General features: G+C 37.8%; 1 protein-coding gene across 1 annotated transcript in view; it reads left to right on the top strand.

Annotated features, from left to right (window-relative positions):
• Positions 1–11,995: 11,995 nt before the first annotated feature.
• The window catches only part of LOC134475034 (zinc finger protein 709-like), a gene marked incomplete at its 5' end in the record, with an annotated part of 102,974 nt that continues 101,199 nt past the window's right edge, over positions 11,996–13,770 (top strand). The window contains one exon of the mRNA XM_063244399.1: positions 11,996–13,309. Coding sequence (XP_063100469.1) covers positions 11,996–13,309 — 1,314 coding nt within the window. The remainder of the gene's footprint in view (positions 13,310–13,770) is intronic.

The following is a 13,770-nucleotide window of genomic DNA, read 5'->3' as shown; positions in this document are numbered from 1 at the left end:
GGTTTGAATTTTGAGAAAAATGAAGCAGATATAAAAGTGTCATCAAGGCCAGGGTAAAGTGTGCTTGCTAAGACAAATTCCAGAAAGGGCTGCCTGTTAAATTCTCTTTGAAAAATGCCTAAATTTAGTCATTTGCATGAACATATACACGTGATTTCCTTCTGAATTGAAAGGAATATGGGTGTCATCTCTGAATTAACAGCTGATTTAATAGGTTGGTTGATCATATACATTGTTTAAATATGGAAATGCTCTGTAATGGACTTTACTAATTTGTGTAAAGAGACGCCCTAAATTGAAATTGTGCAGGGATATCAGTAGTTAAGGCATGAAGGCTTTTCTGCTTAGGGTGGATCACATGAGCATGGAAAGGATGTGGAAGTGACGGGAAGGACACTGTGTGCAAATAGCAGGACATACAACAGAGAGGGTCTTCACTGAAAGTCAGGTAGTTCTTAGGGTAAGCATGAAGTTAAAGTTGAATTATGATACCTTCCTTGAGTTGAATAGCACAAGCTCTGGTAACAATCAGTATTCCACATCCCTGTCAACCCATGAATTCTGCGTTGTTCACTTGAGATCTAGTTTTGATTATCTTGAATTATCACCCAGTATCATGAAGGTGAAATTTGAATTTCTTTGTACCAAGGATCGAACTCATGATCTCAAGTTTGCAAGTTAGGTTTTCATGCTGCTAGCTAAATACCCAGCTCTGAAACTGTTTTCTGTATGTTTTAGATGGTATCATCCTTGTTCCTCAGAAAATGTTGAATATTGTGGAATTTTTCTATATTGTATGGCTATAACTTTTTAAAGCAAACCAGAGGTGTCTTATGCAGTCACTTTTCAAGTTTCACATTTTCTGTGCGGTATCTCAGTGAGGGTTTCTCTATTTCAGACAGCTCTGTAACTTATGCTAGCCCCAAACTCAAGACAGTTCTCCTGCATCAGCCTCCCAAGATATATTTCTTATATCTGAATGGAAAGTGATCACTTATTGACACTGAGCTATAATTTGAAGCTTGCACCTGGTTTCATTGTTTATACGTTTTTTACATACCACAGTTTTCCATGAACATTTGAGTTATTATTTATGTACCATATTTGATGTTATTTATGTTTTGTTCTGTGAAACCAAATTCAAATATCAAAACGCTGCTTAAGTATATTAAGAACAAAGGACTCAGTGGCCTAATTGAGATTTGAAGAGATATCATAGGTCTTACATCAAAGTGATTGATGAGATATTTGTCTGCCTCTGTGCTTTAAGGATGCTGGTACTGCAGGTTCTCACTATGAGCTCTGCATTATAGACAATGCACAGCGACTGTTTTTTTTTTTTTTTTTGTCTTTTTTTGAGAAGGGGTCTCACTATGCAGTTCAGGCTGACCTTGAGCTCACTTTGCAGCCCAGGCTGGTCTCAAACTCGCAAGGATCCTCCCACCTCAGCCTCCTGAGTGCTGGGATTACAGGCTTGAGCCACCAAACCAAGCACACAGGGACTCTTGCAGTGACTCAGCAAAAGAATCAGTGCTCATATTTGGCTGTTACATTAGCTTTGAGTTTCATTATGGCATCAAATTTGCTGTCTCAAAATATGTGTATGTACAAGCAATTAATCCCCAAGATTTGGAATTAAGATATTAAGAAATCAGTCTCCATTCAGCTGTTATGTGGGTTTTATTTGTTTAGTTTAGTTTGTTTTATTAAGACAGGTTTTCTGTACATACATCAGCTAGATTTGAACACTTTATGGAGTGCAGAATTGCCCTAAGCTCAAAGCAGCCATCCTGCATCAGCCTCTTGAGTGCTGGGATTATAGATATGTGTGGTTTTACCCTAGAAAATATTGAGGCTTGTAACTTAGCTGTGTTGTAGATTGGCATAATAGATGCCATCTTGACCTTTGCATTTAACTAGTGCCCTGTATTTCACCAAGAAAAATGGAAAAGTCACTCAGGGTAGAAGACCCAGGAGAAAAGCAAAATTAGCTGTACCCAAAAAAAAAAAATTAACCTGCTCAACAAAAGAAGCAGAATACAGTTGTCATCCAAAAATTATTATAAGATGCTAGCTAAATGATTTCCAACAAGATCTTTTTGTGATTCTATCTTTTAAAGTATCTGTAACTTTCCAGTTCAAAGCCTCTTCTTTAGATCCTGAAATGGGGATGGGGTTTTTTTATACAACTGGTCCTGAGACCAGCTAATGAAATTCCACATTTCTCAATTGGTTTGCTTGTCTTCCTATATTGTTGTTCACAAACTCAACTCAAGCTGCAGAAACCTTTACTGACACAAGCAAACAACAGGATTAAATGACATTGCCACTGAAATGAAAGAATAATAGTGAAAAGAAGAGGAGAAAAAAGACAACTGCCATGTGTTATAATGCCCACCTCTTTGCCCTAGTGATGAAGAGACTGAAACAGGAGAATGGCCATGTATTCAAAGACAGGCTAACCTACATAGCGAGTAGGCTGGCCACAACTCCTAAGTTAGACTATGTCTTTAAATCAAAAAACTAAAATGAAAAACATAAACAACCAAGGTGACAGAAAGACTATTAAAAAAATTATAGAGCTGAGTGAAAGTTGACTTATGCAAAATGGGATTTATTGAATGATGCTGCAGAAGAAGGAAGGCTATGTAGTGGCATCCAGGAGGCAGTGACAAAAACAGATTTAGGAATGGCACCTACTGTGCTACAGCACAACAATGAGCTCCTTCCTCCAATACATTTGCATTTCACTAGAATGAGGACTTTTAAAAGCTCATGGAAATGTTAAATTCATGGCAAACAAGCAGCTTGAAATCCAGGCTTTGGAACATGGCCTTTAGCAGAATTTCATAATTAAATTGAAATAAGAAAAATATAATCCTGCCCTGTTTGCTGTCAAATGAACCTAGTTTAATGGCTCACAACATTGAGAAAGGAAGTCACAAACCAAAAGAAGTTCAAAAATTTTCTTAGAAAAAAAGAGAGAAGAATAGCCTTGAATTTTCAGGAGTGGTCTTCAGTGTTTTGGCCAAAGACCTATTGTCAGGGGTCATTTATACAGGAAAGCCACAATGTGGGTACAGTGTGTGTCTCAGACTACATTCAACCTATAAACTTATAGCTGCTTAACTAATATTACTCATCAGGAGAACAAGTCAGCCAGAAAAGGTATGTGGGAAGAGCCAAGGCATTTTGTGGGAACAATAGTCCAGTTGTTCTGGTCATTGATTATGGTAATTGATGCCTAGCAGGACTTCCTGGAGGAGGTGGTGGTAACTGTAGTACATTTCAAGCTGTTGCTTTTCTCTTTAGGAGCATGTAGACCTGGTCACTGCATCTTCATCTTCAGTTCTGGCTTTCTTCAGCTGTGCCTGTTGCAGTGATTGTTGTATTTAGTTTTTTGCATTGACTCTTGAAGGTTCCAGTTTCCCTCTGATTGTATATCGATTTCTGTCTACATTGACATCCTTTGCTAAAATCACAATAGTATTTGAATGGATAAAGTGATGTTTATACATTTAAAATATTCATTAATACAGGCCAGGGCTTTAAGCTCAGCAGGCAGAAATGTCTGCCTGGAAAGTGCTAGGTTGTAACTTTGATCCCTGGTATCTATAAACAAAAGTAATTTAAACTGCAAGGAAAGAAAATCATTTCATTTGTGAAAATGTAAGTTTACAAAATTCTAACTATGTCAATGGCAAATTAAACATTGTTAATAGTCATATTTAGTATCTAAAGTTGTTGGTTCTGGGGATTGAGGTCAGTTATACAAGAAGCTGCCTGGAGAGCACAAGGTCATGAGTTCAATCCCTCATAAAAAAAAAAAACTCGCATTTGTCAGTGATGCAGTGCTATGAGCACATTTATTGAAACTGATACTTGTTAATTAATAGCCTTAATGTTTCCTTTGTGGTCTATGAAATACCTGCAGATAACATGGCAATTACAGTAAATGATGTACTGTACCCTACAGGATTGCTATTTTCTGAGTTGTTTTAATTTTTGTTTTCCCACATACTTGAAAGTTGAAAATGTTGGCTGATGCTAGCTAGAAAAACTGTGATAATCATTTTATTCAATTTAGTGATATATTTCCCTATATTCATTAAGAACATTTTATTTGCTACAATTACCCCAAGTCAAATTGATAAACAATTCTTAAAGTTACAGGCAGCTGAGTTAGTTAGAAATACAGGCAACCATACCATGATATAGTGGAATGAAATTCCTGAACTTCTATGTCTGGTATGAATTTGTGTTCTCTAAAGTGCAAGAATGAATTTTAGGAACAACAGAGTTGAAGAGCAGAATATATTTATTGAGAGATAGAAAGTGAAAGTATTTTGCTCTAAGTAGGATTTTTTCGAATTGGGAGGTGGAACCAGGGGACTTTTACCTTGAAGTCACTTTCCTCTCCCCTATTCAACCTACCTGTGGCCAGAAAAGAATCTCAATCAGCTACTTGCATATCAGCAATGCCACCTTTAATTAAGCACCACCCAAGTCACAAACTATATGTATGCCACCCACATATTTCCAGAAGAAAATGCCAGACCCCCAGTGGTCATGGGGTTCTCCCCATATTCTTAGAATAAAGGCCATTTTGACTTTGTATTCTGTTTTTTACTACACCAAAAATTCTATCTGAAAGCTTCTATCTGAGAAAAACAGGAGGGATTCTGAGCTTGTAGCAAAAGACTGTGTCTTTTCTAGAGACCTTATGGAATAAAATCATGTGATGAGATAGGTTTAAAGTGGGTTAGGTTACTGAGACTACCAAGGAGGTAAATTAGCACAATAGAGAAGCAAAATATAAGAAATGTAAAAGTGGCCTTTTATTTATAGAATGTGGAGAGGAGCTCACAGCTACCAAGGGTTTGGCTCCCCTCCTCCCCCGAATGACTATGGGGTTATAGGGTATATGTGACTTTTGACTGGATGTGGTGCTTGGAGGGCACATTGATGTCATGCTAGGAGCTGATGGGAATTTTCTTTAGGCCCCTGGGAAAGAAAGAGGAAGTTGTATTCAAGGAGAAAAGAGGAAGTGGCCATATGAGTAAGCATCCCTGATTTCTCATTCTTCTACCTTGAACTACAACCATGACGTCCTGTAAGTGTTTGAAGGTCAAAGCTCTTTCAAGTACATCCTTCGGTTTGAATGAAGAAATCAAAACAAGTATTTTTTCTATCTGTCTTCCTCCATGGCTGTTGGTAAACCATTCATAAGAAATACTTTGAGTCAATTCCTTAATGCATGGTCCATACCATAACCAAAATTACAGGTCAGTTCAGTTTCAGAAAAAGAAGCAGCACTTAAAGGCAGGGTTAAAGCCTTCAATGCAAGTATCCATGGCATGGTGAGATCAACATTGTGTGATACAAACTACTACTGATTTCTCTGACTTCAAGAAAGAGAAAAGTTTATACTAATATTGTTATCCTGGAATGAATCTCCCGGTCTACTATGTCTGATATTAGGATTTTGTCCTGTAAAGTCAAAGAATGAATTTTAGGAACAACAGAGATTAAGAGAAGAATATACTTATTCAGAGAAAAAAGGTGCTTGACAGAGAGAAGGTATCCTGAGCAGGTTGCCAAAGACTGTCCATTCTAGGGACCTTTATAGAGTAAAATCATGTGGTGAAGTGAGTTTAAGGTGGGGAAAACTAGGAACTCACAATGCAGATGGGCATAAGGTGGCAGAGAGTTATGGTAGCCAATAAGATTATAAGTTCAGGTAAAGTTGATTTAATTGGGAACAAAGGGGGAAGGGAGTCACATAGAAAGCAGGCATTCTTAGGCAGCTGTGTGTCTTCCCTTAGGGGTTTGGGAGGGTGACTCCTGAGTTCCTCGGGATGATAGGAACTATTTAGAATGTCAGTCTTTAGGATAAGGATACATTTCTTTAAATGGTGACTCCTGACTTCCTCAGAGTGCTAGGGAACCTTTTAGAATATCAATCCTTAGGATATGGATGAATTTGCTTATCATTTGTCTTGAGCCTTGGTCCATATCATGAGGTGTCAGTCTTCTCCATAGTTGCAAGGTATCTGGTCTCCTGCATGGGCTCCTTGGGGGACCTAGCCATGTCTCATGCCAATAGTATTTAAATAACTCAGGACCGGCACTGTTTAGAAAATTCATTACAGATGTCTTGTGCTCTGGGTGAATGTTCTGGGGATAACAGTGTGCAATGTATATACCATTGTTGCCCCCTGATTGACATGTTTTGGAATTTAATTTTAGTTGATGTGTTCTTTTTTCCTTGAAATCAAATGGATTTGAAAATTAAAAGCCTGAGGAAAGCTCTTCAGTACAGATACTCCTCTGTCGAGCTGAGATCACCACTGTAGAAGAATGGCAGCTCCAGAAGTCTCTGCCATGCAGTCTGTTATTTGGGATCCTCTCTTGCAGGGTGGGGCTCCTTTCCCTGTTTATTTTTGACTCAGAAGGACAGCAGTAGAGCAGGAGTCAATCAGTGATGAAGGGGCAGGCTATATGAACTGTCCAATCAGGTGGGCCACTGCTGGCTGTGACTTCTGTCTGTTCTGGTGTCTCAGCATGATTTACCTGTTCTGAGTGCAACAGTGGTAGCAAAATGCTTGCTGGATCTCATTTAGTACTTTTGATGTCCTGTGGCCTGCTTGGCAAAGAACCTGAGAGATCCTGTAGCCATGGAATGGTGAGGTTGTGGATAGGCGCCCAGAAATAGCGTGGATTGGGCAAAACAGGTTACAAGTGTTTAGGAGTAGTTCCAGTGTCTGGAGCCTCAGGTATTTAGTTAGCTTCAGCTCCTGAGGTTCTCCAGCTTTGGCCATGGTTCATTCACTATCCCTTTTGCCTCTTGCTGTTGGCAAGGGTAATTTGGGGTCCCCAGAACCCTGGCTTCACTATTTCAGCAGCAGACTCAAGAATCATCTTTGAAATTCACTGCTAGCCTGGTAAGTCCACTATCTTAGTCATTGGGCGGAGCTTGGGAAGACCCTGACTATGATGCTTTTGTAGTTTGTAGAGCACTAATGAGCTAGGTCTATGCTCTTTTCTGCGGAGGAGCAGATCTGGAATGTCCAGAGTTTATTAATGTCTGTAATGCCGGGCCTCATAGCCACAATGGCTCAACTTAAACTTGGGCTTCTTTGTATTTATAGTGATCTCCTAAATTTATAGTATGTTCTCCTATTTCCATCCTCATGACAGGTAGTGACAAAGGTCCTGAGAATTCAGAGACATGTAGTACTGTGGCTCAGCGGAGAAAGGCTTCCGAAACAACTGGTGAACTCCTGTGTATTATACAGATCAGTGCAAAATAATTTCTGATCATACTTAATTATTTAGGTGGCACAGACTAGGTTTGTGAGAATAGCCATAGAGTTTTGTATTCTGAGAAATATGAAGCAAATATGAAAGTGTTATCAAGGACGGGGTAAAAATTTGTGAAGGACAAATTCCAGAAAGGGCTACCTGTTAAATTCTCATCAAAAAATTCCAAAATTTACGCATTTGCATGGAAATATACAAGTGATATCCTTCCGAATGTAAAGGAATAGGGGTGTCACCACTGAATTAAGAGCTGATTTAGTAGCTTGGTTGTTAATAGACAATTTAAATATGGAAATTCTGTACAATGGACTTATCTAAGTAGTGTAAATGAGAAGCCCTAAATAGAAATTTTGCAGTGATATTGTAGTTAGGCATGAAGGGTTTTCTGCTTAGTATGGATCAGAGGAGTGTGGAAAAGATGTGGAAGTGGCTGACAGGATACAGGCAGCAAATAGCAGGACATACAACAGAGAGCGTCTTCACTGAAAGTCAGGTAGTTCTTAGAGTAAGTATGAAGTAAAGTTGGGTTCTGATTGCTTCATTGAGGTGATCAACACTAGCTCTGGCAACAAACAATCAGTATTCCACATCCCTGTCAACCCATAATTTTTGTGTTCCATACTTGAGATCTAATTTGATTATCTCTAATTATGCCCCATTGTCATGAAGCTGAAATTTTCAATTTTTTTGTACCAAGGATCAAATGCATGACCTATGCTTTCCAGGCAGGTGTTCATGCCACTGAGCTAAATACGCAACTATGAAAATGTTTTCTGTGTAGTAAGGACGATACCCACATTGGTTCTGAGAAAGTGTTGAATATTGTTGGAATTTTTCTGTATTGTATGGCTATAATTTTTTTTAAAAGAAACCAAAGGTGTCTTATGCAGTCTCTTTTTAAGTTTCACTTTGTCTGTTCGGTGTCTCAATCAGGGTTTGTCTATTTTAGACAGCTCTGTAACTTAGGATAGCCCCAAATTCAAGGAAGAAATCCTTCACCAGCCTCCCAAGATATATTTCTTATATTTGAATTGAAAGTGATCACTTGGTGACAGTGAGGTATAATTTACAGCTTGGGCCTGGTTTCAATTTATATACATATTTTTAAAATACAGCTGTTTTCCACTAACACTTGAGTTATTATTTATATACAATATTTGATGTTATTTATGTTTTGTTCTATCAAACCAAACTCATGTTTCAAAATGCTGCTTAAGTATATTAAGAACAAAGTACTCATTGGCCTAAATGAGATTTGAACAGACATCATCTGTAGTCTATCAAAGTGATTACTGAGATTTTTTATTTAATTTTGAAATTGGTAAAATAGAACAGAACAAGGCAGCATAAGGTCAACTAAGATCACACAGTGAAATTGGTACACACCTTCACAACAGGTTACTGGGATAACAGTATTAGGTATCACAGTATATTTTGTTATCTTTGTCATAGTTGTTCTTTAATCACATATATCAAAATGAGATGAAATATAGAACATTATAGAACTTATCAAAACAGAATATTCAATTGAGCAGTACCATTAATCAGAATAGAGTGAAACAATAATAAAAACATTTTCCTTCAAAGAGATAGTAGAAGGAAGTCCCCATTATTTGCTATGTTCAACTTCCCATGAGATGCTCAGAATTCTGGTTCCTATTTGCTAATGTGGGGTGACAGGAGAAGAGGGGTAGGGAAGTGGGATGTTTGATTCTAGGTGGTGCATCAGTAGGTTTGGGGTTGCTTACTAGGGAGGCAAGCTGGTTGTTTGGTTTCACAGCGCCCTAAGTTCCAACATAGAACGGATCTTAGGAGCTGCTGCTGGTTATCCCCCCGGAAGGGCTACAGTTTTCCAGAATGCCACTGCTCACCAGGGAGGGGAGGTGCTTGCTTGGCTTTCCAGTGTCCTAAGTTCCAACATGGCAGGGATCTTAGGAGCTGCTGCTGGTTATCACGCTGGAAGGGCTGCATTTTTCCAGACTGCCACCGCTGACCGGGGAGGGGAGGTGCTTGCTTGGCTTCCCAGGCAATTGATGAGACATTTATCTGCCTCTGTGCTTTGTGGTTGCTGGTCCTGCAGGCTTCTCACTGTGAGCTCTGCTTCAGAGAAAGTGCACAGGAAATCTTGCCATGACTCATCACAAGAATCAGTGGTCCTATTTGGCTGTTACATTAGCAGTGAGTTGCAATCTAGCATCAAATTTGCTGTCTTCAAAAATGTGTATAAACACAAAATTAATGACCAAGACATGGATTTAAATTTGAACAAATCAGTTTTCATTCAGCTGTTTTGTTTGGATTTATTTGTTTAGTTTAGTTTTGTTTTATTGAGACAAGCTTTCTGTATGTATATCAGGTGGATTTGAACACCCTGTGGAGCCTAGAATTGCCCTGACCTCACTGATGCGTTCCTCTCTCTGCCTTTTGAGTGCTGGGTTTATAGATATGCACCACCACACTTTGCTTTTGATTCAGATTTGTAGGAGAGAATTTAAGATATCCCAAACCTGGGGTCTCAACCTTCCTTTGAGAAATATATGTATGATCCTTTAGGAGGCAGTGACCTTTGAGGATGTGGTTGTGAACTTCAGCAATGAGGAGTGGATTTTGCTGAGTCCATCCCAAAAGAACCTCTACAGAGATGTGATGGGTGAAATCTTTAGGAACATGGCTGCAATAGGTAAGGATGAAATCTTTTTGGCACTCATGCTGTCAGAATATTGTTTGTTGCTCATTAGTGCTGTTTCATTAAAAAGAATATGAAAATATTTTTAAAAATAGCTCAGACCTGGACACATTATATCATAAATCTAAATAAAATCTATTAATTTGTATGCATTACTCAACTGAGTCCTGGTATTTCTATGTCTACAATTCAGGAGGACTTGGGGACATCCAGGAAGCTGAAAAAGAAGGCAAAATTTACTGGAGATACTTAAGGTAATTCACACTCACAAGGAGAGGAATGTTCCTGAGTAATTAGTGAGTCAGCAGAAAAGTGACCACCAAAGAAATGAGGCACCATTCAATTTAATGTCAGTAATATTCCCCAAAGATGTATAAGCTAGTGTATATATGAGGGAATTAAATCATGAAAATGTATGACATTGCATATAGTTGTATACGAAAGGCATACACTTTGAGTTATGACATTCTGCCTTCAGTTTTTCTACCCATATATACATGTGAATACAACACATTCATTATCTAATAATTGCTAAGATTGCAATAGAATTTGAAATAAAACTGAGTGCTCATGTTTCCAAGCCACGGCCTAGACAATTGTCGATTCTGACTAATATTCTTAGTAGGCAGTTGGAATGTTAGTGCACTCATTTTGAATATCAGTATGCAGTTGTCTCTAGAAATTGATCCCCTCATACTTGTCCTGAATATTTTTAAAATGACAAAATCTGCATAAAATACTGATACATGCTTATTCATATACAAAGCAGATCATGTTATAACAGATCAGGCCTTGAAGCTTATCTATCTATCACTGGATTTGTGGAGAAGGAAAATGTTAATAGACTCTCTGTGATTGTGCATTCTTGTAAACCCAGCACACTAGGAATCAGATTTTGCAGAGTGGCAATTTCAAGTTCAAACTTCACAGCTTAATGATCTATGAAAATCTCTTAAAATAGATTTTTAAAAAGCTATAGATTTATGCTAAGACCTGTTCTTCATTCCGAGCCCAGAATGGAAAACAATGTGTTATGTAATGTCAAAAAATAAATAATATAATGTCACTTGCCATAAGAATTAGATGGGTCTTTCAACCATCAATTCAGTGAAATAGCTCAGCTATAAAACCTAAAAGGTCACTGGCTTTCTTTTAGAGGAGAAACCAAAATACAAAATGTGGAAAGAAATGAAACAGAGTTGTTAGAGAAAAGTAAGACTGACCATATGGAAAAGGGGACTACAGGTTAAGTACAGAAGGGAGATTGTGATGGGGAAACATATGAGAATAATCTGCATGTGATACATATATGTACCCATGCCCAAAGTGAAGCTAAAGATTATGCATTTCAAAGTACCAACTTTTAAGATTTCCAAATGTGTACCAGTCTTTTGGTTGTTTTCAACATATCTTACAAGGCCTTTCTGTTGCTTCATGGTCGGAATTTCTTAGCAGGCATTAAAAACAGAACTTGATATTAATGCAGTCATTAAATGGAGACCAATTTCACTGTGAATTTTTCTGTTTTAAATTTAATATAAGGAAAGATTAAATAAGATAAAATAAGTATAAATAATACTGCTTTTAAAGTGAAAAAAACAATAAGAAATTGCAAGATGATGATTACAAATGCTGATCATAGAAATAGTTATGAAATACAAAAGTGAAACATATGAATTGGGGATTCAAACAGTGAGACTGCAAACAGTTTTGTTCAACTCTCGAAAAAAGCTTAGTAATATGGTTATAAATCCTATATGTGATTTTTTTCTTTACAGAAATGACAAGCTAGGGAAATCTTATGGATACACATCTTGGAAGCAGTGTAAAGAAGTATTCCTTTGTACTGCAGAAGGTAATGTGAATGTGAAAGAAACAGAAACACACCACGATGTTCAGATCCATGAAAAATTTTGCAGTGGAGGGAAACCCTATGTATGTCAGCAGTGTGGAAAAGGTTTCACCAAATCTGGACATTGTAAGCAACATGAAAGAATTCACATTGGAGAGAAACCATATGTATGTAAGCAATGTGGGAAAGCTTTTACCAGACCTGAATGTTGTAAGCAACATGAAACAATTCACACTGGAGAGAAACCCTATGTATGTAAGCAATGTGGGAAACGTTTTACCAGACTTGAATGTTGTAAGCAACATGAAAGAATTCACACTGGAGAGAAACCCTATGTGTGCAAGCAATGTGGAAAAGGTTTCACCCAACCTGGAAATTGTAAGGAACATGAAATAATTCACACTGGAGAGAAACCATATGTGTGTCCGCAATGTGGAAAAAGATTCACCAGATCTAAACATTGTAAGCAACATGAAAGAATTCGCACTGGAGAGAAACCCTATGTATGTAAGCAATGTGGGAAAGCTTTTACCAGACCTGATTGTTGTAAGCAACATGAAAGAATTCACACTGGAGAGAAACCCTATGTATGTAAGCAATGTGGGAAAGCTTTTACCAGACTTGAATGTTGTAAGCAACATGAAAGAATTCACACTGGAGAGAAACCCTATGTATGTAAGCAATGTGGGAAAGCTTTTAAAACACAGGGAGCTTGTAAGAGTCATGAAAGAATTCACACTGGAGAGAAACCCTATGTATGTAAGGAATGTGGGAAAGCTTTTACCAGACCTGGATGTTGTAAGAAACATGAGAGAATTCACACTGGAGAGAAACCCTATGTATGTAAGCAATGTGGGAAAGCTTTTAAAACACAGGGAGAATGTAAGAAACATGAAAGAATTCACACTGGAGAGAAACCATATGTATGTAAGCAATGTGGGAAAGCTTTTAACACATGGGGATACTGTAAGAAACATGAAAGAATTCACACTGGAGAGAAACCCTATGTATGTAAGCAATGTGGGAAAGCTTTTAACACACATGCAAGTTATAAGGTTCATGAAAGAATTCACACTGGAGAGAAACCCTATGTATGTAAGCAATGTGGGAAAGCTTTTAAAACACAGGAATATTGTAAGAATCATGAAAGAATTCACACTGGAGAGAAACCCTATGTATGTAAGGAATGTGGGAAAGCTTTTACCAGACCTGGATGTTGTAAGCAACATGAAAGAATTCACACTGGAGAGAAACCATATGTATGTAAGCAATGTGGGAAAGGTTTTAACACATGGGGATACTGTAAGACGCATGAAAGAATTCACACTGGAGAGAAACCCTATGTATGTAAGCAATGTGGGAAAGCTTTTAACACACGTGCAAATTGTAAGGTTCATGAAAGAATTCACACTGGAGAGAAACCATATGTGTGTAAGCAATGTGGGAAAGCTTTTAAAACACAGGGAGATTGTAAGAAACATGAAAGTTCACATTCAATATAAAACCAGTGTATATAGGCATCATAAGAATGGTTTCAGCACATGTACATATTGCATAATGCATGAAAATCTTCACACTGGGCAGAAAACTTACATATGTAAGGAATGTGGAAAAGGTTTCAGCAGAAATGCTCATTGTACAATACATTATAAAATTTACATTGTTGAGAAACCCTGTGTGTATGTGAAGAATGTGGGAAAGCTTTCACCACACATGGATTTTGTAAAATACATCTATGACTTCACACTGGTGAGAAAGCCTATGTATATAACAATGTGGCAAAGCTTTTACTGCATATAGTCATTGCAAAACACGTGAAAGAATTCACACTGGGAAGAACCACTGGCTATGTAAGCAAGTGGAGACACTTTCACCAGCCAGATTGTAAGTGAAATACATGAAAAAACTC

This window comes from Cavia porcellus, unplaced genomic scaffold (genome assembly GCF_034190915.1).
Source record: "Cavia porcellus strain 051 isolate PalLab524CR breed Dunkin Hartley unplaced genomic scaffold, mCavPor4.1 scaffold_50, whole genome shotgun sequence".
Classification (NCBI taxonomy): domain Eukaryota; kingdom Metazoa; phylum Chordata; class Mammalia; order Rodentia; family Caviidae; genus Cavia; species Cavia porcellus.
This window is presented reverse-complemented; position numbering and strand designations above follow the sequence as displayed.